Raw genomic sequence first — 27,648 nt, forward strand, 5'->3', positions numbered from 1 at the left:
TAAGGTCTCTGGCATAGATGTACCATTATCAATCTCTGAACTCTGTTTAGGCTTTTTCATTCCTGTCCTCTTCCCCATCTAATGAACACCTTTCTCTTTGAACAGAAGAAGAGCCTGCTGCATCAGAGCAATGGTCCATCTAATCTAGCCTTCTGTTCCCATAGAGGCTAACCAGATGCCTGTGGGAAACCAGGGAGCAGAACATGAGCCCCACTCTCCCCTCCTGCAGTTTCCAGCAAGGGGTGTTCAGAAGTATTGCTGCCTCCAGCTGTAGAGCATAACCGTTATGGCTAGGAGCCACTGAGAGCTGTCTCCTCCTCCTCTGTCTGATCATCTTTAAAAGCCATCTAAGTTGGTGGCTATCCCTGCCTCCTGGGGCATCCGCAGGTGGACTATGTGCTGCACGAAGAAATCTTTTCTTTGACCTGTCCTGAAGCTTCCAACATTCAGCTTCACTGGACGCCAGGGAGTTCTAGTGTTAGGAGAGAGGGAGAAAAACCGTTTTTGTCCATTTTCTCCATGCCATAAACCTCTATCATGTCCCCTCTTACTCACCTTTTCCCTAGACAAAAAAGCCCTAACCCCAGCAAGCTTTCTTTACAGGGGACTTGCTCCAGTCCCGTGATCATTTCGGTTGTCTTCTTCTGAACCTTCTCCAAATCTTCAATACCCTTTTTGAGGTCAGGTGACCAGAACTGTACACAGTGCTCCAAATGTAGCCGCACCATAGATTTGTATAGCAGCGTTATGATATTGGCAGTTTTATTTTCAATTCCTTTCCTACTGATCTCTAGAAAGGAATTTGCCTTTTTCACAGCTGCCACACACTTGGTCAACATCTTCCTCCAGTTACTTGCTATAACCCCAAGGTCCTGCTCCTGGTGTGTCACCACCACTGAAATACAGGCACAGGGTTGCACGTCAGTAATCTATAACATACAAAGCCTGCTGGGCCAGAGATAATAATGAGAGAAAGAAAATGAAAGCACATATGTAGAACGACTTAAAATGCTGGAGTGGGGGGAGCTTCTGTGGTGAATGTGCAAATTCAGCTTAATTCTTTTGAAGTGTTGGAGGGGGGAAATTGTAATAACAAGGAACAAGGTGGAGAATGGGTAAGCATTCATAAATTCAACATACATATGGAAAAGACAACAGTAATAGGGGGCTGTAAAACTAGGATTAGGGACCTTCTGAGAAGCATTTCAAAAAATGTGGCTCCTGGAAGAAAGCATGCCGTTTTGTACGGACTAGAGAGACTGCTGCACAAGTTCTGACCTGTCGGCTCCAATGCTTCCACCTGCATGCACTGTGGCCAGCCTCCTCCATGGAGGCTGAAGAAACAGGCTCTTGCAGGGCTGGCAGGCTAAATTCAGGCACAATTAGCTAAGCAGACATGGTAAAGGCAAAAATGCTCCACATTAGGCTACATTCATAAGAATATCTCTTTATTTAAGTCAATCAAAACATTCCACGGGACCCAAAGTAATGATTGCAGTATAAGATCAGTTTAACATTATTTGAGGGCACACACAGGAGTCCCACCGGGCAGCAGATGGGTGGCATATCGGGCAGGCCTGTTGATCCCCCAGCACTGCAGAAGCAATGCCAGCAGCCTCACAACTGGTGTGGGCTGAACAGCATGAAGCACCTCAGACATGCGTGGCTGCTGCAGCTGGGCATGAGGAAATGTTAACGAATACGAAGAGAGAAAGTACATTAAAAAAGAAATGCATTAATCGGTATGCGCTTGAAATGGTCATTTGGAATATACAGAAGGCATGCCCTTATGAAGTTTTGTTTCTTGACCATTCTTGAAGAAGACAGTCATTCCACAGCCTTGCTTGTTTCCCATTATCTCTTAAAGCTTGGAGTTGTGCCGTCAGAGACAGATACTCTTTCAAAGTTCAATTCTTTTTTTCTCCTTCTTATTGAAAGGATTTTGAGGTTCAGTGGGTACAAGGGTCCGTGACAAAGGCCCCAGATGCGGAAATTCAGATGGTTGCCCATGCTTAGCCAGGTAACTGCAATCACAAGAGGAGACAAGCATCTTTCTCACCTGAATGTGAATTTCAAGGTCACAATCACTACTGACACCAAGAGACAGTGGGTAGAACTTGCTGGTATTCCAAACAACTGTAGACTGTAAGGGGCTGTTGTTTTTCTTTGTTATTATGTTCTATAGTTACAGTGGTACCTTTGGTTGCAAACTTAATTCATTCCGGAACTCCGTTCTTAAGCTGAAACCGTTCTTATCCTGAGGCGCGCTTTCGCTAATGGGGCCTCCCGCTGCGCAAGCACCTCCGGTGCACGATTTGCTTTCATATCCTGGGGCAAAGTTCGCAACCAGGAGCAGCTACTTCTGGGTTAGCGGAGTTTGTAATCCGAAGCATTCGTAAGCAGAGGTACCACTGTATACAGTAAACCTCCCTGTGATCTTTGGACAAAGAATAGAAATTTAATGAGCAATAGCAGTAATTCCCTCTGACCCCTTCTCTCTCCCACTCCTGCAGAGGCATAAGAGCTGCTTCCTCCTGGCGTGATCTTGCACTGCTGTGTCATGCGTCCAAATAAACAGAGGCACCCCGTGTTTGGGGTCAATGGCGTGGCTCTTTCTGCCCCAGTTGTTGCCTGGCTTGAAGGGAAGGCAGTCAGGTGAAAAAGACACACACAACTGACCCAAGCCAGGCGGGTGCACACTAGGCTTGGGTGTTGCACCGATACATTGCCCAGGACTGGTGTGAGGGCCAGAGGGGGGTGGCTGCTTCACCAGTGGAATAGTGCAGGTGAAGCCGCCACTGCCACTCCCAAGTCCCTCTGTCACCACTCTGGGGTAAACTTCTGATGCCTAAAAGTTTAAGGATCACGATATGGAGGGAAGAGTTAACACCCATTCCAAGTTCCATGTTCACAAGCCTGATAGCAGTCATCGAGAAATTTACACTTTAAAACACACACAAATGGCATTAAACTTATGACACATAGGGTGCTTCCAGAGTATAAATTATTATTATTATTATTATTATTATTATTATTATTATTATTATTATTACCCCACCCATCTGGCTGGGTTTCCCCACTCACTCTGGGCAGCTCCAAACAGAATATTAAAAACACGATAAAACATGAAACATTAAAAGCTTCCCTGAACAGCCTTCAGATGTCTTCTAAAAGTCAGATAGTTGTTTATTTCCTTGACATCTGATGGGATGGCATTCCACAGGGCAGGCGCCACTCCCGAGAAGGCCCTTTGCCTGGTTCCCTGTAACCTCACTTCTCGCAGTGAGGGAACCGCCAGAAGGCTCTCGGAGCTGGACCTCAGTGTCTGGGCTGAACGATGGGGGTGGAGATGCTCTTTCAGGCAGACTGGCAGTCTATTGTGGGAGGACTTCATGTACATACCAGAATTTTAGTTTTTGGCAATTAAAGTGAATTAAAGGGCTTTGTTGCTTCAGCCCAACTAATCCATTTTAAAAACACGCAACTTATTGTGGTTAGGAAGTAATAGGAAAATGCATTGAAAAGTGTGGTATGAAGGAATAATTCCTAGGAAGACAGATAAACAGCCTGCAAGCAAATGAAGATGACTGCTCGTTGTTGTATAACCCCCACTGCTCACAAACACATCAGAATGAATGTTCAGCTGAGCTCTGTGAAAACTCTGAGCTAGCAAGGCAGGATGATGGCTCAATAAATAGATCATCTGGAGAAGCCCAGTTTTGCCCTCCATGCTTTAGAATTCTTTCCCCCTCTCTCTCTGTTTTCAAAGGAAAAGAATACAAATTTCAAAGGAAATACAAAGGAATCTGAAAACTACAGCAGATGTCAAATAAACTTGAAAGCTATTCTTATGGGTTTTGACTCCAAATTTTTCAAAACCAAAGAAATGTTGTGCTTTATATTTAATTGTTCTTTAATGAAATAACCATAATTAGAATTCTAATGTATCTGAGCAAATTAAGTAATGTGCCTCACACTTACCAATACATTCGTGAAATTATTGATGGTGATGTTGGTGGAAGATTAGAATTTGCTGGTTGGGTGGCTGACCAATGAACCTTGCCAGTGTATCCAAAGGTGTTTGGAGAGCTAAGGGTAAAAGTTAAAGGGAGAAAAGGAATTGATTAAATGGGCACAGGCTTGAAATAATGACTTCTTGATAGCTCTAATTAAGGCAAAAGCTTTTGTTGTTGCATCTGAGGTGGGTGGGGAGAGAAAAGATGATGCAGCAGGAAAATACCAGGCTACTTCCTAAATGAAAATTGTTATTCCACTCATCTTCATAAAACTCAATCACTTTAGATGAGGATCTTGTTGACATTTAATATACTTTTATACCACTTTTCAGTCTAACCTCACAAAGTAATTTACATTAAAATATAAAAACAATTAACTATCAGTTAAACAAAAACAGTCAAGGAAAGCTACAAGGGTGGGGAGTGAAGGGTTTTTTGAAAGCCAGATCTCTCCTCTATGCAGGGCAAAATGGTCAAGTAGCCGCTGGTGGCAGATGGAAGAGGGAACAGGCCACCTCAGCTGGGAGCTAGATGGCAGGCCCTATCCTGCACAGATACAGAATGATGCAAAATTCCACATATTTGTATTTTACACCCCAATATCAGATTTCTCACTTTTTTCCATGGGCAACATTTTGCACCAATGGAATACCATCTGATTCTAGAAGAACTGATATTAGATACTGCCACATACTCTTGGCAGCTGTATTTTCATGGATATGGAATTTTGCCCTAAAACCAAATTTCACACATAGAGCTCTAAAGCATAAAATGACAGCACAAGGCCCATTTGCAAAATAAAGAAGCAAAGAATCTTATGTACCAATGTACAAATTAGATTCAAGCAACAGAACTACATACAAGTAGAATGAATTTGTGCATACAAATTGTCTAGTCTGTGGGCAAAAAATAAATTTCAGGTTCAGTTTATTTGGCCATAAACATAAAATACAGTGGAGAATTATCAAAACAACAACAGGTGGGCAGAAAGATAATATATAAATACATAATGAGAAATAGATAAAAATACAGACAATTAATAATTGTTTCGATTGCATCTAAAGCATTGGAAACTGCCACTAAAATTGAAACATCAAATTAATCTCTGTCTCCCAAACTGACGGGCAAATACCTAGCAAATTGATAATCACTACTAGATTGTTGTTCAAGTTACAGTGGTGAGCAAGCCCCGTTTGCCGGAGCTAATGAATTTTGCAAATTAAGACCCAGAGCTCTGTCTAGTATAAACGGTTGCCTTTTCTAGCTCAAGTGGCAGAAGTTGGGAGGCAGAAGCCAACAGGGAACCTGCCAGCTGGGAGGCCCAACAACCAAAGACCACATTGGATCCAGGCTGGGGAGGCGTCACTCACCTGCAACGCTGCCACACCAGGAAGGCTAAGTGGACTTGTGTATCTCTCCCCCCTTTCCATATCTAGGATTTCTCAGTGTATGATGTGATAAATTCCTGATTGCTGTTGTGATACATTGCTCGATAATCAGCATCCAGTCACATGAGAGAGAGGCTGGGAAACTTGTTGTGTATCCCCAGCATGGAAATATAAAACAGGGAGCTGTTTTTGGTAGCAATCCTGTATTTCTAAGAACATTTACTTTCAGGTTCAGCTGGTCCTCAAGTGTACTGTGATGCAATGCATGCCCACCCATGAGGCGAGGTGAGGCAACTGCCTCCAGTGGCAGGATCCACTGGGGCAGCAGATCCCAATAGAGATATTTATTTTGTCCTTGTTCCTGATGTACATCTTCACTCACTCCTTCTGCCCTGACAGAGAGGGGGGCGCCATTTTGTGGTTTGCCTTGGGTGTCAAAATGTCTTGGGCCAGCCCTGCCACGGTGCAACATAGATAAATTTAATGATATGCATTCATGCACCAGGCCTAGAGAGCAAGGCACTTGAGATTTGCTAGCACTGAGCATTGTCACACAAAGCAATGATGTGTTAGCAGCACTAGTAATGAAAAGGAATTTGTAGTTGTTGATATGACATTTGGCTAAGAATTGCATGGCCCTCCATCTTCCTTCCCATGAATGTTCCACAGGAAAACCCCATCTTTAGTGGCATTTCTTCCCCATTGACTTAGAACACCTGCAGAACAAAGTTTCTTGAGTGCTGTAACCTCAGCGCAGCATTGTGGTGAGGGGGAGCAGAAAAAAGGATAAGATACAGCTAAATGAAGCTGAGAAATGTGCCAAATATCAAGTCTGTGCAATTATGTTTATGTGTGTGAATCATTTGTTGTTTGCCAATGAAAAATTAATAGTATGTTTTTTTCTGTTTAATGTATAAGGAACAGAGGGGTTCAGATTACCAGATACAACTTCCTGTACAATAGAGGTTTCTGCTTACTGTATGGCCTTGCAGATGTTTCTGAACTCCAATGCCCATCAGCCTCAGCCCAGCTTGATCACTGATCAGTGATGATGGGAACATAGTCCAGCAACTCCTCTACAAAATCCATTCATTGGGAGAGTATCTAGGGCAGGCATAGGCAAACTTGGCCCTCCATCTGTTTTGGGACTACAACTCCCATCATCCCTGACCACTGGTCCTGTTAGCTAGGGATGATAGAGTTGTTGTCCCAAAACATCTGGAGGGCCATGTTTGTCTATGCCTGATCTAGGGTATCTAGGTAGCAGCACACAGGTGCAGAAGACAACAGGGTTCCCATGCCTTAAATTGTTGTGTAAAAAGAGAATTTTGCAGATGCAGCTTCTCATCACGCTCATGACAAGTTGCACCAATCAAGCTAAAAAAGGAGACCCTGCTAGTTTGAAAACTAGGCATGAGATTGAGAGCAGCAGTTGTTTAAAGTTAGAAGAAAAGTTGGGTATTATGGTAGACCCAGTGAAAAGCACTGGATTTGAATAAATTAAGATCATTGGTTTCAGTAGCTTCAGGTATGCTTAGTACTGGAAGAATATAACTATATAACTAAGGAAAAATATAAATAGAAAATAAATTGGGGGGGAAACCAGAAACTCTACTAGGGTAAATGTAGACAGCAGCACCTATGTTTTGAACTTTTACTACAAGAAACCAATACTATTTTGAGATATACAGCATAAGCAGATATAAGCATTATATCCACATAAAATGTCAAACCGCACCATAGGTGGGAAGAAGGGTTTCTACCGCTATTTATATTTTGGGGTTTCTCTGACATTCATCATGAGGACTATTCTTAAAGGCAGCATCTCCCAACTGCTGTTACAAGCCATTAAGGGCACATGAAAAGCATTGTATCCCAGGCCCTGCCCATCCTGCACTTCCATAGCAAGGCCACAGCCTTGACAGGAGCACTGGCCATGTCAACAAGGAAATCTCCCTGAGCATTCAGGGATGCATCAGATTCCATTAATCCATAACAATCCATGCCGGGGGACACCGCCAGTCCGCCAAAATCTCACCGGGGAATGATCTGTCCATAACATTGGCCTCCCCAAGCCCTCCTAACACTGGATCTGTGCCAGCCAACTCTGCAGACCAAACACCTGCCCTGCCACATCTATGTATCAGTCAGGCCTGTGACATAGTGAGATAGCTCCATGGTTGTCATAGAGACCATGAAATCATGAGCTAGCCCATGACAAGGCCACCACAGCACAAATGTTAGGCATGAAATCGCCTCTAAGCTATGGAGCTGAGGGCGCTGCGGTGCATTTGGGTGGGCTACACACCAACATCATCTTGGGCCCAACAACCCCTTGAAATCAGTCAGAGCAAGCTGGCCTCCTGGTGAGAGCAATGGAAATGTTATGGATGACAGTGACTTGCACCCTGCCCCACTGGGCTGGGTTGGTGTTGCACCAAGTACCTGGGGGGACAGTGCTGAGTCAGCACAGCCCCCTCACGCCAAGTCAGCCCACTCACCCATGATCAGATCATGAATGACAGATCACTTGTTTTGGACCACCCTGGAAGTTAGTGGCATCACCAGAAGGGGATTGGTTGGCACGCTCTACCAAATCATGACAAGTGCAGAAGGAATGATTGATTAAAAGCTCTCTCACTCCTTTATCTGTACCCCACTGTCATACCAGCCCCATGCTTGTCACTACAAAAATGGAATCCCTCTGCCCCGGACCCCCGGACCTAGCCCAGGCGCACAGCGCCATCTCCTCTCAATCAAGCAACAGTCAACAAATGCAGTAATGAACAACCCTGTGTAAAACTGGCTAAATACCAAGCAGCAATGGAGTGCAGATATAGCAGAAATAAAAGTATCTAATAACAGAAAAGAAGGACCATGTTCCAAGTGCAAGAGACCTCACCTTTAGGGATAGGCAATATCTGTTTTTCAACATTGTGATATATCACCAGCTAACCATGGTGATAATGTGATCTATCACGATGCCGGAAATAATGCTGAAAAAGCAGCTGGGCTGGGGAGGGAGGGAGAAGCGACCGGGAGGAAGAGAAGGAGGCTGCTGCTGACTCAGGTGAAGGAGCTCCTGCCTGATCCCTCCCTCCGCAGCCCAGCCTCAGCCAAGGGAGCCTAAGAAGGTGCTCTCCCATCTGCTTGCCTGCCTGCCTGCCTGCACACTTGCCTTCGCCTGAGCAAGTGGGCTGCCTCTTTCCTCTCCGTTGGTCGCAGGAGTGACAGACCAAGACTGCCTTTGTCCAGTGACACGCACACCCCTCTCTAACTTCCAACGAAAGGAACAGGCACATCGAAGCCATGCAGAAACAACTGGTGCCAAGCAGGGCTAATGAGCTAATGGGCTAACCCTGGGGAGAATTTTGAGGGTCCGACAGAGAGGCCTGCAGGGCTGTATTTGGCTCCTGGGCCAGAGGTTCCCCACCCAACTTAAACTGTGATGCTGCAAAACAAAACAAAACAAAACCAGCCTGCAGCACCATCAGCTTTAATGGTCATTAAGGGATGGGCAACGATTTTCTGCAATAGGCGTCCAGTGCTCGGTATAGCAGTCCCCTCCTCCAGTGGCCTCCCGTCTCTCACCCTGGAAATATACCACCACACCAAAGCTAATCCTGTCCAGGCTCTCACCTCAGGAGTCACAGATATCTGGTGCCCAGAGACCCAGCCAACTCCAATCCCTGTGCCAAACCAACGTGTGTGTGTGTGTGTGTATGCCTCCCCTTATTGCAGGGGGTTGGACTAGGTTCCTCTTGGTGTCCCTTCCAACTCTACAATTCTGTGATCTCCCCTTTGGTGTTGCTTTGACTGACAGTGTTCTGTTATCTATGGCAAGACTTGCTCCTTTCAACAGCTGGGCCCTGGGATTGGCCCCGTGGTGTCCCTGGCACCTCCCACTGCTCTTGCAACCAGCAAGCCCTGCAAGCCCTGTCCTTGCCACCTTCCACTCTGCTGCAGATGGGAAGCTGTCATAGAGGGAAGCTTGCAAGCCATAACTGATCTCCTCATTCAGGAATCCCTAAGAGGCTTCCAAGGAGCAGCAGAATTCCCCACACGGTTTAAAAATGATTATTTGGCAGTAGCACAATATTCCTCTTCTGGTTTCTTGTTCCTTTTGGCATGCTCCACTACTAAGATTCTCTAGTTCATATAAGACTATCTTTCAGAAATGGCTTGCGGCAGAAGCACGATTAGCAGCTGTGTGAAAAGTTAAAGGAACCAACATTTTTACAGCAGTAAACCTTTAGCATCTTCAGGTGACCTCTAGTGGCCAAATGTCCTCTCCACACCTAAAGTACATGGAGGTACTTTGCTTGGGCAGAGAGTATATTTCAAATAACCCCATGTTTTCTTCTTGTGTTCTTAATGGTGAAGAATCATAGAACTGTTGGAAGGGACCCAAAGGGTATTCTGCCTAGCCCAGCCCCCGGAAATACAGGGTTGTGTTTCTCTGGAAAATTCTTAGTTTTGAAAGTGTACCTGACAATTTTATAATTGAAATGAATATATATTTAGTTACATTTCAGTACACACATATAACTTGCCTTTCAAATGAGACAGTAAATTGGGATTTCCCATTGTGCACCATGCATAGCAAACAATTAAAGTCTCCTGTGAGCCCAAAGTCATTGGGAGTGGAATTCCTCACACCAGCTTTGGGGTGGCTGTAAATTTCCACAGTCTGCCTGGGAGTGGCTGGGAAATGAAGGGGTGTAGGCTTGGCAAATGTGTGTATTCTGCCAGCATTGTTTTCCATCAGGATTCTTCCATGGGCACCTATGTCATGCTGGTGGCATCTTCCAAGACCCACAGATGTGGCTGAGCTCCCCACTCTGTCACCTTCCTAAAGCCATCAGATATCTGAGCATTACACCTTAAAAGTTTTTTTTAAAAAAGACTTTAAGCATGAAGGCTGTGTACACACTCTGGTTTACTCTGTATCCAGGGGATTCCCATGGATAGTTTGTGAAGCTGTGTGCTCATGATATTAGACTCAATGCTTATCCATCCTGTAGTTTGAGAAACACTGCATGTTCAAACCAGTTTTGAACTGATTTGAAAACAGAACCCTTTGGAAGACCTCCATGCCCCCTCTCCACCCACTGGTGTGGACAGGCAGTGTGCAACTGAAAACGCATCCATCCATACTGATGTGTACAATGACATGCAACATGCAATTAGAGGGTAAAGGGCCTCTGGATGGTTAAGTCCAGTCAAAATCGACTATGGGGTGTGGCACTCATCTCCACTTTCAGGCCAAGGGAGCTGGCATTTGTCTGCAGACAATTTTTCCGGGTCATGTGGCCAGCATAACTAAACCACTTCTGATGCAACGGGACACTGTGACAGAAGCCAAAGCACAAGGAAATGCTGTTTACCTTCCCGCTACAGTGGTACCTATTTATCTACTCATGCTAGGTTGGCAGGAGCTGGGACAGAGCAACGGGAGTTCACCCCATCACACAGATTCGAACTGCCGACCTTGCAATCAGCAAGCCCAAGAGGCTCAGTGGTTTAGACCATAGCGCCACCTGTATCCCATATATTCAATTAGAAGTGCGAGGTGTGGGGATGGGGAAACAATGACCTTGCTGAGTTTTAAGTAGGTAGTGAGTACACTGCTGAAGAGGGCCTCCATTTTCAATCTTTAAAAAAGCATGCCTCAGGGAGCTTGGGAAAGATCCATTGAAACAAATAAAGAGAAATTCCTCCATACTTATTATTAAATTTATACCCTGCCTTTTTTTCCCCCTGGCAGGGACTCAAGGCAGCTTACAGACAGAAATAACTGCTAAAAACATGGGGGGAATAATTAAACAATTAAACATAGATTGAATTAAAACCAGTGCAATTTTTCAAGAAAAAGAGGTGCCTGAACTCAGCATGAACATCTCCCTTGTTTTAATATAATGGCAATGGTCTGAGAGGTGCCAGAACTGAGTTTCGGCTTTAAAAACACCCTGATTATATGTGTGTATCTATCAATCTATTATCAATTAAAACAAACAAATAATTACAACAGAAACAGCATAGCACCAGCTGTCCTTAAAAGCAGTCAGTCTCCCAAAGTCTTCACCTGCTGGCAGGAAGACAAGGAGGGAGCCTGTCTAGCTTCTCCACGGAGGGAGTTCCAAAGGTGTCTGGGAGCAGCCACTGAGACAACCAAGATGGAATTGCTCCCTATTAGTGTGTCAGACTATATGAACTATTCATATACTGCGTTTAGTATCCAAAAGGCATTTGGATGTCCCTATTCTCTTTACCCTGAGGTCCAGCAGCGAGGGCCTTCTAGCGGTTCCCTCATTGCGAGAAGTGAGGTTACAGGGAACCAGGCAGAGGGCCTTCTTGGTAGTGGCACCCGCCCTGTGGAATGCCCTCCCTTCGGATGTGAAGGAAATAAGCAGCTATCTTATCTTTAAAAGGTATCTGAAGGCAGCCCTGTTTAGGGAAGTTTCTAATATTTAATGCTGTATTGTTTTTAACACTTGATTGGAAGCCACCCAGAGTAGCTGGGGAAACTCATCCAGATGGGCGGGGTATAAATAATAATAATAATAATAATAATAATAATAATAATAATAATAATAATAATAATAATATATTATTATTATTATTATTATTATTATTATTATTATTATTATTATTATTATTATTTACCCTTGCAGTAATTCTGAGATATGTCACTATCTGCTCCTTTTAAGAGCTGATGCTTAACGAGTAAGTTAAAATAGCTGCACCCAAAGGCTAGCTGCAGCTAAAAACTGAGCTATACAACCATATTGAGCACACAAATAATATCTTACATATTCTTGACAGACAATAGCATTACAGATTGCAGATGTGTGTCAAAGCCTTCCCTGTCTGACTGCTCTTACCTATGAAAATGCTTCCTGTACATAGAAAACTAGCATATGATTGCAGGTGATTTTATCCCAGGCCTCCTGATATGAGGCTGGTCTATATGCTTATGAGAGAGCATGCCAGCCAGTGATCCCTGCCAACAGTGTGAAGAGGTACTTCAGCAGTAACTGGACAAAGTTGACTCTCTTTGTGTAGCTTGGCTCTTAGTCCCACTGAAATCCATGGAATTAAAAAGCACAATACAACACCATCTTGGCTGTGAGTCCTGGAAGTCCTGCTCCCTGACTTGCAGGTCTTTTCCACCTGCCTTATATCATATGATTGATGTGGAAATAGTTCAATTTGGTTGTGTAGCTTTTGATGTCATATTTATTGTTTATGAGTCATAAGCATAATTACTTTTAGTTATGTTTGTAATATATTTTTTTTCATGTTGTAAGCCACGTTGAGCATGGTTTAACAATGGAAAGGTAGCATACAAATAAAATGATGTGTGGATGTATGTAATACATAAATTCCATTGGAATCACACAGTGCATGAACTGATTTGCCATAATATCCCAGAAGGGATGCGGGCGGCGCTGTGGTCTAAACCACTGAGCCTAGGGCTTGCCAATCAGAAGGTCGGCAGTTCAAATTCCCGCGACGGGGTGAGCTCCCATTGTTCGGTCCCTGCTCCTGCCAACCTAGCAGTTCGAAAGCACGTCAAAGTGCAAGTAGATAAACAGGCACCGCTACAGCGGGAAGGCCACTTCTGCCTTAAGGAGGGAGTGGTATTGCGAGCTCTCACAACCCCTCCACGTGTGCAGGGGGTGGGTGGCCAGGGGGTGGGGGGTTTCCCGGCTGTGTCACTGGCTGGGCCGGCCAATCCAGTCGGTCTGGGGGTGTGGCCTGCCCGTTAAGGGCAGGACGCAGCTGGGAGATCTCTCTCTTTTGGCTTCCAGTGCTCCAGTTTACCCACCCTCCCGCCCTTTAAGATTTTTGTCCCTTTTGACCTTGCTATGGACTTGCTATGGTTGGTTGCCATTGAGGGGCCTGGTAGGAATTTTTCCACTTGGCAAATTGGCAGCAGCCACTTGGTTTTTGCCTACCTCGTAGCAAATTGTCACAACTTTTGTGGTATGGCAGTTAGGCATTGGAATAATTCTGGAGAAGAGATGAGGGGAGGTATCTGCCATCACCTGCCCCACATATTGAAGGGTATTCCGTTAAAGGATTCTGGGGTGTGTGGCCCTGTCCGAAGCCTAGGGAGGTGAGGGCCCAAGGCACGACCCCCATTGATGACCCCCGGGGGACCTCCTAGTTGATGTGCATCAGCAGGACTCCCCCTACTGGTGGTTAACCCTTTCCCTTTTCTCCCAGCAGACGGGCTGGAGTCAGATATAGTTGGTTAGATCCAATGCCTAAGCTGATACCGCTCATCATCTGTAACCAATAAAGTTGTGGCCTTTTTTAGCCCATTAACCTTAATTATTTGAGTCTTGTGTCTTTATCCAACAAAGGGGGGGTGGGGTCGAGACCTAGCCACACAAGGTACACAGCGTTTCTGTGCGCTGCTCTGGTTCGCCAGAAGCGGCTAAGTCATGCTGGCCACATGACCCAGAAGCTGTCTGTGGACAAATGCCGGCTCCCTCGGCCTATAGAGCGAGATGAGCATGCAACCCCTGAGTCGTTCACGGCTGGACCTAATGGTCAGGGGTACCTTTACTATCCCAGAAGTCTGTAGTTGAGTCACTCGCATCCAGTCCCATATGCTCTGGTTCCAAATAAACTTAAATCCTGCTTGGCAGCATGATATGGAGTCTCTCAGGTTCTCAATCAGTAATTACTATACAAGAAAGGAAACTTGAGGTTTACATACTAAGAAGATTTCACATATTGTGGTTCTGCATTTCGAACTCTGCTGTGAACAATTACATCTACGTAGGGATTGTCCAGGTCATCAGGATTCTCTGCACCAACACAGCCTCTGTTTGGATGAAAAGGGGGAATGAATCAAAAGGCAAATATGTATTATTTATAACACAGCTGGCTGAGGCCACTGAAGCTCCAAGTTTTTCATTATTTATTTAAAAGGTGCACAAAAACATACACAGAGATTTGTGCAGTCACGTACCAAAATACACATAAAACTAGGCAGTGTGCTTGTAGGAAAAAATGGATGACAACGTTTTACCACGTAGGTGGAATAAGCTAATTTGGGGAAACTGTAAACAATGTGAGAAAGAAATGGAGTCATCATTGCTTCCACTGCCTTTTGTATTCAGCCCCAAGAAACTGGTATAGCTCATTTTTTTGGTAACAGTTTCATTAGTTTCTTCTATATTTCTATATCCAGTACACAAAAAACCAACCATAATAATAGTACTAGGAAATAGCAGAGCAATGTCTCAGAAGCCATGATTTCTGACCCACAATGCTGAATGTAGCCCATTACTCTCATGTTGTGATCTGCTACATGCTTGATAATCCCCCTCATGCTTTTGCCATTCCAAGCAAGTGGCAAAAAAGAGGAGGTTTCTCAAGCCCCTGGGCAAGGCAGTGGATGTGGCTGGCGGGCTGTGCTTGGCTTGCTGGATCACAGGTTGTGCAGGCCTGGGGCAAATAAATATGCAGGGGCCACAAATTTCAGTTGGCCTCAGTAACCAGACATGGATGGTGTTTCTTGTTGAGCCCTAATACACGCTTGCATCCTAACATGGACAGCGGGTGTAGAGGAGGAGCACAGTATCATCTCTGACCTTCTGCTGCATTTTGGAGACAAAATGCCTTGGTATATCCAGAATGGTCCACAAAAGGTGCTTATCACCATTTCTGTAGTGCCTTGTTCCTATCCCTTTTGACAAGCACCTCTTCTCTCATGTCTGATTCAACACTATGCTTTGGAGACACGATTTCTTAAACACAAGGACCCTGCCCAGGGATGTAGGAGCTAATAAGACCCTCTTAAATCCTCCAGTGGGGCTTCCTTATTGCACATTTCAAACCTATTCAGTGCTGGTATTTAGAACTGCCTGGCCTCACCTCCAAGTGAAACACCCCCCTCCCCAAAAAACACCTCCTGTTTTTTGCCTCTTGCTTAGAATGGCAAAACTCATGTGGCAAGTGCCAACAGGACTGGAGCCAAAAAGGGACACTGGGAAACAGGGGAGTGGATATACTAAAAACCACTGGTAGATGTGGGGACCTCTCCTGCATAGCCCAATGAGAACTGAGTGTGCTCAGTAGCCATAGCCGGTTGAGTGTTACTTGGAAAAGAACAATGAAAAGCAGAAAGGAGAGAAGGGTGGGGTGGTCTGCTGGAGCCCCCTATGCCTTCTACCTTATAATATGGTGCTTGGGGGGGAGGATTCACTGCAACATTTTGTCATAGGTCTGACTTGTCCCAGCTGGCTGTTCAACTGTCCACAAGGACCACAACTGCTAGAGCAACTTCTCAAGTCAGTTTCCAAGCTGTTCATAGATGATTTATGAAATCACACAGCCATAGGATAGGTTTTGCAGCAGGTAATAGCCTGAATTGCATGCCTATTCTATTTATCAGACCTCTTAATATGAAGTCAAGCATGAGAATGAGTTCATTTCAACTGACAATCTTCTAAAATCAATTCTATACATTGAGATAATCACAATGTAGGGAAAATATGTATATTAAAATGGTGGAGGGGTGGTACAAAGTTGCTTTTTCTGCCGTGAACTGCCATAAACTGAGAAGAAGCATATAAGAGTATAAGAAACTATAAATTTTGACCAAACTCTATTAATTTTGACCAAACATCCAGTGAGACTAGAAGTGACCAGTTAGATAGGAAGCTCATATGAAGTCAACATTGTTTATCTCCAGCATACATAAGCACACTGCCTTTGAAAGGGAAAGTTCTGTTTAGCTGTCATGGCTGATATTTAGTAAAAAAAAATTCTCTATAGTCTGTCCAGTCCTTTAAATATCAGGCTAATCTAGTGGCCACAACATACTGTATATTTTGTGGCAATGAATTTAATATGCTAATTATGTACTGTGTTTCCTCGTGGACTCTACTGGAAGATCAGCAACATTTGGCTTATCTCTTCCTTTAAATCTTTCCATTTCAGCTGGCCATTACATTCTGTAACTTAAGAAATGGTGCTAAAGGGCTCATCCAGACTTCCTTTTGTGCCGCATTCTAGGCACGGGTCCAGGCTTTAACTCTGTGTCTGAGTGGTTTCCTTTTCTCCCTGGCACTTTCCCCAGGAAAACCCACATTTTACTACTGAATCAGAGCAAATGCCAATGGGGCTTTCTGCAGATTGCTGCCTTGCTCTGATTCAATTGTAAAATGCAGGTTTTCCCAGGGAAAATGCCACAACAAAAACAAAACACAATAACTGCTCGGACATGGAGTTTTAAAGCATGGACCTGTGCCTCGGAAGTGCAGCGCAAAAGAAAGTTTTGATGAGTCCTGATTTTGCTTTTTCCTCCTCCTTCCCAATCCCTTTTCTTTCTGTCATGTATTTTGAGACAGGAAGCCTAAAGACAAGGATTTTCTTATCAATGACATTTGTAAGCTATTCTGAAAACATTTTATGGCTAGGGTGACTAGATGCAAAAGATGCACGCTTGTGTAGAAGAAATTTCAGTAGCTATACATGTAATAACAAGCTATGCCTGCTGAAATTTTCTCCCCTAAACCGCCATTAAAAGTGCAAGAGTCCTGCATTCTTTTGTGTCTGACCACCTTATTTCTGGTTGTAGAGTGGGTTAAAAATGCTTTAAATAAATACATGTATTTTTCTTCTGTCCTCCTGCCAATTAATTTATCTGGTGATTCTGAATTCTAGTATTATGAACTCACACAACATCCATTTTCTCATTATAGAAGACTGCAGTCCTACACGTACCTGGGAGTAGACCCATCAAGCTCAACTGGGCTTACTTCTGGGGCAGAGTCCTGCTATCTCCTCAGCTCAGATTCATGACATTACTCCTCATATTGTTGAATCTCCACCTCACTTTTGGAATCTCTTTCTGTGATCCGTTGCCTACTGCTCTTGGCTCAGTGGCTCAGGCTTAAGTGCTCCTTGGTCCTCTGGATGCCATTGTAAATCAGAAGACAGGAGTCAACGGCATCCATAGGACCAAGGGGCACTTATGCAAACAGACTGCGTCTCTTTTTGTCTCTTTTTGAATGAACAAATTCCCTGCTTAAGAGAAAAGATATATATTCACATAACAACTTTTACTTACGTGTATAAAGGGAGATGTTGAGTTCGAGAGCAAGGACTAACACTGTTAAAGATGAAAGGCACATTAAATTGGTTAACTTACTTCCTACTAATGTACAATCAATATTTGGTATGTTATCAGATGTGACAACTTTCCGACAATTTACAATGGCGTGTGTATTTTTAAGAGCACATAGTGGACGCAGGGTCCTAGTTCAGCCTTGGTAGGTAGTAAAAACTTTAATTCTGGGTTTCCAACACTTAGGATGTTACCATTGCCTGACTGGCTAGGCCTTGCAGATTCTAGCCTTGCCACCTGGTTCCTTTTGCACCACCAGCTTGCCCTGGATCACCAGACTTCATTTAAAGTGTGCATGCGCGTGCGCGCGCGCGCACACACACACACACACACACACACACACACAGCAAGTCTTTTTACTCCTTGAAGAGCTTCCATTGTGATGCTTGCTCCTTAGAATGCAGCTCTGCAAAGGGTCAGGCAATGAGGTAATGAGGAAAGAGGGAGAGTCAGTTAAGGAAGGGCAGTTGGTAAAGGAGAGAAGCAGACTGAAGAAACTGGAGATAGAGATCTGAGGAAGAAAGGAGAGAACAAGGAGGAAAGCAAACTCTGGTGGCCTGAAAGACCTGGGACAGAAGGACCAGGGACACAGACTGTCACATGACTATAGCAGCAGCCAACTGCCACTATTCATCTGCTCAACAAACTTGCTGTTGCCAAGTTCCATGTGGGCAGGGCCAGCTCACCCATGAGGCAGACTGAGGCAGCTCCTCAGGCGGCAGAATTGCACACTTTGGGAGAAGCAGTGGCAGTGGCTGGGGGTGAAATCTTGCAATGAATTACAGAACTCTTGTGAGATCTTGCCAGAAGCCTGGTAGGTGAAGCTTCGGGGGCAGTGAAGGAGGCAACAATTTGCCATTTCGCCTCAGATGGTGAAACAGGACAGGCTGCCCCTGCCTGCAGGGTTTGGGATTGGTTAGGGTGGGCATTGCGATTGCTAATCGCTCTTAAGTTTATGTGCTAAAGAAACATGGTTACACCTATTTGACTCCCATGTGTTTGTTTGTTTGTTTGTTTGTTTGTTTGTTTGTTTGTTTGTTTGTTTGTCAGTCTGTCCCTCCTCCTCATCACAGAACTCTGAGAAGAAATACCATTCTTCTTAGTCAATGAGAAGAGTCATAGCTGTGGCTGGCGTTTAAGGAACTCATGCCGCCCGGGGAGAACTTAAGCTGCCTAGAGTAGGGACAGAGGATTTAATTCAGCTTGCGCATAAAGGGAATCAACCTGATTTGCACCTTCCGAAACTAAAAACCAACTGTTACAGAAATGTAGAGAACTGAATTTAAGATTAGGAAAAAAGAGAAACAGAGAGAGGCAGAAATGGGCAAGATTCACCAACCTCCTGTACTAGGCAAGTTGACAGCTGGGGTGGAGTTAGTCCACACAATCCTGTGTGTGCGTGCATTCTTCAAATGTGCAAGTATTATCTGAACTGTCCTTTTGCAGAAGCAGTACTGGGAGAGAATTTTCTCCTTTCCCAGGTGGTGCTGGGGAGCAGATGGATTCTTGCGAGGAAGGGTAACGGGGATAGCAAAATCAGGCAGAGTGGAAAGTACCTCTGCTGCAACCAGCATTTCAGGCCCTTGTACTCGGCATTCCCCTTTAAAAAAACCCCAAACACAAACCCTAAAATAGTTTGGCCTTCAAGGTCGCTGGCAGCAAATGTTGCAGTATAAATTATTCCCACCTCAGCTGGCCACTCTCTGTCAGGGGCTAATAGAGAGTGACCCAGCCCCTGACAGAGCTCCCTGCCACCACCCTGCTCCACCTTACAAACACAGAAATGCACTTCTGGTCATAGCAAAGATCTGTCTAGCTCAACTGCACTCTCTCTCTCTCTCTCCCAGCCCAAATTCAGGGCCACCAAAACAACTGTACAGCAAAAATCTTGCTTCGTGTCACTTTAAAATTCCCATGATGTGAAACCATAAAAGAAAGTACAGATAATTTTTAAAAATCTACAAACATTTTCAAACTATAGAAATCAATGAAGCTCACAAATTAATTGGCTTGTCCGGTGATATGAAGGCTCTTCTTTGAAATCTGTCCCAGAGGCTTCCAACAACCTGGAACAATAAGAATGTTTTTGGGATCACCACCTGTGCGAATAACACCGTTACTGCTAATAATCACAGTAACAATAAGACTAATCACATTCTCCACAGGAATTTTCAGTACTGTACTGAAAAGTGTCTGGCACATTGTAGCTGGTTATTCTCTCTCAGGCAGACAAGAAGAACTGGAAGTTTATGTACATGGGATGCGGATGTTGGGACATGCCTGGGTCACAATTTCAGCACACATTTCTGCACAGGAAGAGTAGAAAGTATCACAAGAAGCTCGCTCAGTGTCACATAAAGACAACAGAGGCACGAGTTCTCATGATTATTATTTGTTCATTTAGATATTTGCTTATATACCAAGATGGCTTCTGGAGAGTGGTGAGGTTATGACACCTACCTTCACTTCACCCATGCCATAGCAGGTCTTTGCTGTAGCCAGTGAGCATGGTGGGAATAATATGGATGAGAAGAATGGAACAAAACTTGTTTTGGCACTGAGGTAGTTTGATCTGCCATGGGACAGGGTGCCTTTAATTGTGACATAAAGGCTACTTAAATGACTATAGCTCCTCTCATCCAAGTCCTACATGAAGGCTTCCCCCACGGAGCAGCTATTAAGAGCAGACAAACGTCAACTTCATGTGGATACCTGTCTGGGCAGCACATATGGATTTATGTTTTTTAATTAATGTAGATGGATGGGATGGTTATTGTATGTATAATGTGAACTTATGGGTTTTCTCTCACACACTTCCCCTTCTTTCTCTCTTTCTCTCTCTCTCTCTCTCTCTCTCTCTCTCTCTCTCTCTCTCTCTCTCACACACACACACACACACACACACACTTTCCCTTTTCCCTTCCTTTCTTAGTTCTCTGTTAAATTTGTTAAAAATAAAAGAGTAAACTAAAAATTCCACATGGAAAAATCCTGTCCCAGTCCCCAATTTCTTGCCTGGTTAACTCATTCCTCACTTTTCAGCACTAAAAATGAGCCCCAAGGCAACTTAGCTAAATACTTACAAAAAACATAATGAAAAGAGACAGCATTTAAACAGAGCCAGCAACCCACAATCAAGCAGGAGGGAAATGCAGAGCAGTTCAGCAACTATGGTTGGAACTATGGCTCTCCTACATTACACGTGAACTTACCTGATACTTAGTCAGAGCGTCCATCTAGCCTCATACTGTTCATTCCTGGCTAGCAGCAGCTCTGGGGGGTCTCCAGTAGAGTGCTTGCCCAGCTCTGCTACTTGAGATCCTTTTAACTGGAGAGCCAGGGGATTAAACATGGGGGGCACCTGTATGAAAAGTGTGTGTTCTACCACTGATCTAGGACTATGATTTAAACAACAAACAACAACAACAACCCATAAACAAGCTAAAATGAAGTTCACTGACTTGGCTTGTTTCTGCTTCTGGTTCATACTGCTTCATTGAAAAACGCTGCGAGACTCTATCAGCCCTTGGCTCTAATGTCGTATCTGGAGGCTTGACTTTGGGGGGCAACATTCTATCCCAGGGAATGTCTTCATTTGCTCTTCATTAAAAAGATGGGAAAGAGGTTTTACAGCAGTGGTTATGGCTAGACAGTGAAATAAATAACACAGATTTCCACCCCCCCCCCCAAAGGTGGACGGATTTTGTAATGCTGGTTCCATAAGAGCCATTGACTATGCATATAAGGGGGGGGACACAGAGGGGGTTTGGTTATGTTATACGTTCACAGAAAGTGTCTAAGATGGAAGAGCTTATTTCATGAAAAAGAAATCTGGCTGTATTATGAAGCACAGAATATAATATGCATACTCCATAATTATGATAAAATTATACATGGAGAGAGCCAGGACAGAAGCATGTGAGTTCTTGGCTTTTTACATCTAATATTCAAAACTATTAACTTTATTTCATAACAAAGGTTCCCATTCCATCACAGAACAAGCTAAGCCACACATAGATGAAATGCTCAGCGACTCCTCCGCTGCCTCTTCACAGCCAAAGTATAATTTAGGATGGGCTGCAGCTTGGAGGGTGTAAATGCATCTTTGCTGATTGAACACTAGGAGCTGAGTGCCCAGGCATCAAAAGCTGACCCAATAATGGGCACAGACTTAATGTTTATCAATATATCCCAATATATCAATATATCTAAACTGAACTGAAGAAGGCATATGAAACGAAGACCATACCCAGGGTGTTTCGTCAACTGGAGTCCCTCGTGTACACAGTCTTATCTAGATTTACGCCAGAGTTGAACTATTGAACTCAGTGATATTGCATAGCAATTTGCATGCCTGCATATGTATATTTTCAAGTTCTTTGTTACTGTACATACCTTGTGTGGATATTATTTTGAGTCATAATACCTATTGCATTGGGACATTCAGTGCATATTATACTTCCGGTGCATACAGAGTTGTGTTTTCATTGAACACAACTTTCATTTACATGGGTGTTTAAGTGTCTATTTGCCTTAATGTTAACACACAGAATGATGTGTTACAACTTGGTTGTAGGGGGCTTTGGGTCACCTTGCACAAGATAAAGCAACTAACAATTTTTTAATAATATTTTTAGTGATTTTCATTATAATAAACATCACATTAAAACAAACATTTTAAAAATTCACAATGCTGTTTATACATTCAATAAAACATCCAGATGTGGGATTTCTCAAATCCCTTGACTTCCCTCTTGTATACAATATCAACTTGTATACAATGCTCTGATATATATGCAATAAAGATTTCCCATTCATTTCAAAATGTTATTGTCTTGATTTCTAAGTTTCTCTGTTAATTTAGCCATTTCTGCATATTCCATTAACTTAATTTGCCAGTCTTTTTTTGTGGGGATCTTTTCCTCTTTCCAAGATTGGGCTATCAATATTCATGCCGCTGTAGTCACATACATAAAAAGATTTCCTGTACTGTAATTCCTAATAAAAAGGCTTCAGGCTTTTTAAGAAAGGTTATTTTAAACATTTTTTTCCAGTTCATTATACATCATTTCCCATTTTTTTAATAACTTTACATTGCCACCACATATGATAAAACATACCTTCTAGCTCTTTACATTTCCAACATTTGTATTCTCTTGATTTATACATTTTTGCTAATTTAACTGGTGTTAGATACCACCTGTCTGGGACGCGGGTGGCGCTGTGGGTAAAACCTCAGCGCCTAGGAATTGCCGATCGCATGGTCGGCGGTTCGAATCCCCACGGCGGGGTGCGCTCCCGTTGCTCGGTCCCAGCGCCTGCCAACCTAGCAGTTCGAAAGCACCCCCGGGTGCAAGTAGATAAATAGGGACCGCTTACTAGCGGGAAGGTAAACGGCATTTCCGTGTGCGGCTCTGGCTCGCCAGATGCAGCTTTGTCACGCTGGCCACGTGACCCGGAAGTGTCTGCGGACCGCGCTGGCTCCCGGCCTCTAAAGTGAGATGAGCGCACAACCCTAGAGTCTGTCAAGACTGGCCCGTACGGGCAGGGGTACCTTTACCTTTAGCTAGATACCACCTGTACATCATTTTCATATAATTTTATTTAATTAGTGTACAAGCTGTAAATTTCAAATCATTTTTCCAAAGTTTTTCTCATTCTGACATTTGAATGTTATGTCTAACAAATTTAATAAATGATAACCATCATCTTATACCTTCAGATCAATGACATGGCCATGTGTACCTGAATGGCTCTAAAACATCCCAACAGGTCGTTGTTTTAGGCCTAATATTCACTGAGGTGGTAAACCTGTGTCTGGCTTGCATCACTCCAGACCGCAGGTCTCGGCACTCAAAAGCAAAACCCAAATCCTTCCACATAGGAAACTAGCATGTCATGAAGAAATTTCGGCAAAAATTATTGTCCCTGACCTCCAACTTCTTATGTGCAGGCAGGGTCAGCCCAGCCATGAGGTGGAATGAGACAACTGCCTCAAGCAGTGGGCAAAGGGGAAGGGTGAACTGGCATGCCCCCCGGCCCCCCATCTCTCCCTGCTGCGGGCACAGTCACCTGTTCACCCCCCTACCTGTGGAAGGGATGGTTTCTGCTGCCCCGTTCTCTTCTTCTTCCTACGTTGCTTTGAGGAAGGGTGCGGGTGCTGGCAGAGTTTACTGCAGCAGAAAGGGCTATTTTATTCCACCCCTCTAAGTCCAAACAGCCTTCCTTTGCCCGCCCCATCCAGAATGGTTGGCTCCGAGGAAAGATCCCGCCCTGCGTTACTGAGGCACTGGAGAAACTACGAGTGCTGTTGTTGGCAATGTGGCAGTGGTGGCATGAAAAGTAATAAGGGGGGAGGAAAGTGGGGCACAACAGTGGGGGGAAAGGAAGGGAAACAGGATGCAGTCCCATGTGCTTACCCTGTGTGAAGGGTTTTTTATTTTAAAAAAATACATGGAAGAACATTGAGTCATATGTATCCCCACTTGTAATCTGAAATGCTACAGCTGGGAAATTCAGGGAAATGCTTCTTCAGCTCCCACTTCCAAGCTCTCCCCTCCCTGATGGCTAATCTTTGGAAAAGAAGTATGTCAACTTGTATTATTATTATTTACCCTCACTTGACTCTAATGTTCCAGGGCAGGTTATATCATTGAAATGTAATATTAAAAACAGTTTAAAACAACTTACAATCACGGAAACAAAGTGAGACCTAAAGGAGGGGTTCAACCGAAAGCTCCTACGTACCATCCTGTATTCCAGGGCCCTTTTTTGCAGGTAACAATGTGCACTGATATTTGTAAGCATTTGTAACAAGAGAAAAACCACATCTTGCATGAAGCAGACAGTCATATGCCATTGAGGTGAACACCAACTGTTTAAAGAATCCTTCCTTACCAGAAACAGAAGCTCACCTTTGAGCCACTGAGGTATACATATACTTCCGCGCTTTCTCATCTCTGAAGGCTTCAGAGGAAGGATCACTTGACTTCGTAAGAAACCATTATGAAGAGAAATCATAAAAGATATTGCAGGGATTAGTCCTTTAATTGAATAGTTTTCCAAGCTGTGTAATGTCTCAAGCACACAAGCATAAGATTGCATAGGCGCCGACTCCATGGGGCTTGAGGGGGCCCGAGCCCCCTCAAAAATTCGTTTGGGGGGGCTCCGCCCCCCCAATAATCTCCGGCGCCCCTCCAGCAGAGCGCCATCGCCGCCCCTCCCCCAGCCCAAAATGCACAGGGAGGGGCGGGCTGCATGCCTCCTGCCCTCCCTCCCGAGCAAAAGCTCCACCCAATTTCCTTTGGAGCTGATTAATAGGCGCAGCACGCTCTCCCCTATTCGCTCACGAGGAGGCGGCGCCACTTTATTTGCATATTCATGAGCTTATTTATTATTCATGAGCTTTCCCGGGCCCCCCCAATATTTTTTATAAGTCCGCGTCCCTGTAAGATTGCTACCCCTTTTCCTACTCCTGCACCTTCAGAGCAGCCTAAAATGTTCAGAGTGGCTTATTCAATAGAGCATGAGACTCTTAATATCAGGAGCATGGGTTTGAGCCCCACGCTGGGCTAAAGATTCCTGCATTGCAGAGGTGCCAGGTTGCCCCTATGATTGAGGGGGCCCATCGCGTGCCACATGTGAATGACGCCCCACACAGATAACCGCACATTGTCTGGAGGAGGCTGAGCACTCTGGAGGAGCCAGCTGCTGAAGCTGCAACACACCCTCTCAACACGGAGGAGGCCCAGCCCCTTTCTAACAAATAGAGAGGGGGCTGAAGACACCTCGGCCCCCTAGATTTAAGATGCCTGTTGGACTAGTATTAATTTGAAAATATGCTCCAGGTTTATACCAACAACAAAATCAATAGCAGGAAACAAAAATACCTTAATGTCTGGGTCCACATGAAATGCAAATGTATGAGGTGAAAAATTTTCTTTGACTTTAGGTGGAGCAGGTATAACTTTTACTGGACTTGTCCATCCTGAAAAAAATGTTGAATTTCTTGTGTTATGCAGCCTACTACAGTATTAAAGATTACAACTAAGTTAAATAACTCTTATATTGCTATGTTAACTAACTTAAATGATTTTATGATGACTTATGGTGGTTACTGTGGTGGAAACAATGAAGTCTATGGCAATAATTTGCCAAACTAATGTTATACCATGAAATGCTTGCAAACATACTTTCTAATGAGGGATGATATCAACAACTGAATGGTTGCCGCAGTCCACTTCAATAAGTCGAAGTGAATTTTGAGTTTGGCTGAGAAAATACCACAGAAAACCCTGAAGGAGCACTATAGGTCAAAAAGAGAGAGTGAAATCAATGGCTAGCAGACACAGTGAGAAAGTGGTCCCAAGATGCCGGGGAACCTAAGAGACAGGTAACAAGGAGGCAGAGCAATTGAAGGAAGGGGCAGAGCAGGTACTGAGAAGCCAGAACCTGAAGGAAGGGCAGATGGAGGAGAAACAAAGGGCTTGACAAAATGAGCACTTAATAATGTGCGTGAGCTGCGGAGACGCACAAGGGAAGATATGGTGGGCAGAGTTCAGGAAGAGCCATCAAGGAATAAAGATCCAAGGAAATGGGGCAGTGGGTGCAGGCTTGAAGAAAAAAGGGGTTAAGAAGGAAGTTTGTTTGGCATCTAGAGAGCTAGACAGTGCCTTAACTGGGGGGGGGGGGGGGTAAGCTGGGTTTTTTGCCCTGGGTGAAGCCTCCAGAGCAGCACCATTGAGGCTCCCAGCCTGGGTGGGTGGGTGTGTACACAAATGCGAGTGGGTGGGTGAGCCAAACTGGGTCTTTTTCCCGGTTAAAATAAAGCCTAGTTTCGTCCCTGGATCTAGAGACAAAAGAGACAGTGAGCTGCTGTCAGGAAGCAGACAGGAGGCTGGAGGTTGTGACCCAGAGAGCCAATTGCTTATATGTTTACCAGGCCCAATAGGGTGCCATTTTCTTTACTGCTGCTCCCCCTTTTAATATAATTTATATAACATTTTACATTTGATATTTTACAGTTTTTACTGTGTTTGTTCTTCAAACGCTCCCATGAAGTACATATTGTTCCTTTTTATTTCCCTCCCACAGATATAGGTTACATCCACACCACACATTTAAAGAACTCTTATACCCTCCCTTCAGCTTCCCACAAAGAATCCTGGGAACTGTAGTTTGTAACAAGTGCTAAGCCTTGTTAGGACCTTAAACTAGTTCCCATGATCCTTTGGGGGAAGCAATGACAGAGTCCTTTCAATGTGTGGTGTGGATGTGACTTGAGGCCGGGGTGCGGTGATTTACCCAAGGCCACATAGTGAATCCATGGCAGAGGTGGGACTTGAAATTAAATTTAGCCTCTTAGGTTAAAAATGAACCACCAGCTCTTTTCTGCTTTAGATTAGTGAGCCTTTGGAACACCACAACGTAAACTTTAGCAAACAGTTACATGAGCTGAGTTGTTTGGACAGGCAAGCTATATCTCATCTTATACAGTGGTGCCCCGCAAGACGAACGCCTCGCAAGACGGAAAACCCGCTAGACGAAAGGGTTTTCTGTCGCGGAGGCGCTTCGCAAAACGAATTTCCCTATGGGCTTGCTTCGCAAGACGAAAGCCCATAGGGAAATCTCCGGGACAGCGGGGAAGCGCTGTCCTCGGACCTCCTCCGAAGGCTGGCAGCGGGGCGGAGAGACCTCCTCCCGCCACCAGGCTTCGGAAGGCTGCTCCGAAGCCTGGCGGGGGGAGGAGGTCTCTCCGCCCCTCCGCCAGGCTTCAGAAGGATGCTCCGAAGCCAGGCGGCGGGAGGAGGTCTATCCGCCCCCCCGCCAGGCATCGGAAGGCTTCGCTGCCGCCCGCCAGCATTTTAAAATCGCCCCGGACAGCGGAGAAGTCCCCCGTTGTCCCGGGGTTTTTTAAAATGCTGGGGGTGGGAAGAAAAGCCCCCCCCCCAGCCTTCAGAAGAGGTCGGGGGACAGACTGTCCCTGGACCTGGTCTGAAGGTGGTTTCCATAGGAACGCATTGATTGATTTTCAATGCATTCCTATGGAAAACCGTGCTTCGCAAGACGAAAAAATCGCAAGATGACAAAACTT

General features: G+C 44.6%; 1 protein-coding gene across 1 annotated transcript in view; it reads right to left on the reverse strand.

The window, feature by feature from the left end:
- Positions 1-1,459: 1,459 nt before the first annotated feature.
- Positions 1,460-27,648, reverse strand: part of SPMIP7 (sperm microtubule inner protein 7) — a 29,210-nt gene continuing 3,021 nt past the window's right edge. Inside the window, exons 2-9 of the mRNA XM_028703750.2 lie at positions 25,445-25,542; positions 24,470-24,543; positions 21,017-21,155; positions 19,554-19,621; positions 17,499-17,540; positions 14,136-14,243; positions 3,982-4,089; positions 1,460-2,024 (exon numbers count right to left, since the gene is read on the reverse strand). Of these exons, the coding sequence (XP_028559583.2) occupies positions 1,901-2,024; positions 3,982-4,089; positions 14,136-14,243; positions 17,499-17,540; positions 19,554-19,621; positions 21,017-21,155; positions 24,470-24,543; positions 25,445-25,542 (761 nt within the window). The 3' untranslated portion in view covers positions 1,460-1,900. The remainder of the gene's footprint in view (positions 2,025-3,981; positions 4,090-14,135; positions 14,244-17,498; positions 17,541-19,553; positions 19,622-21,016; positions 21,156-24,469; positions 24,544-25,444; positions 25,543-27,648) is intronic.

The sequence above is a fragment of the Podarcis muralis genome, chromosome 13 (genome assembly GCF_964188315.1).
Source record: "Podarcis muralis chromosome 13, rPodMur119.hap1.1, whole genome shotgun sequence".
Lineage (NCBI taxonomy): Eukaryota > Metazoa > Chordata > Lepidosauria > Squamata > Lacertidae > Podarcis > Podarcis muralis.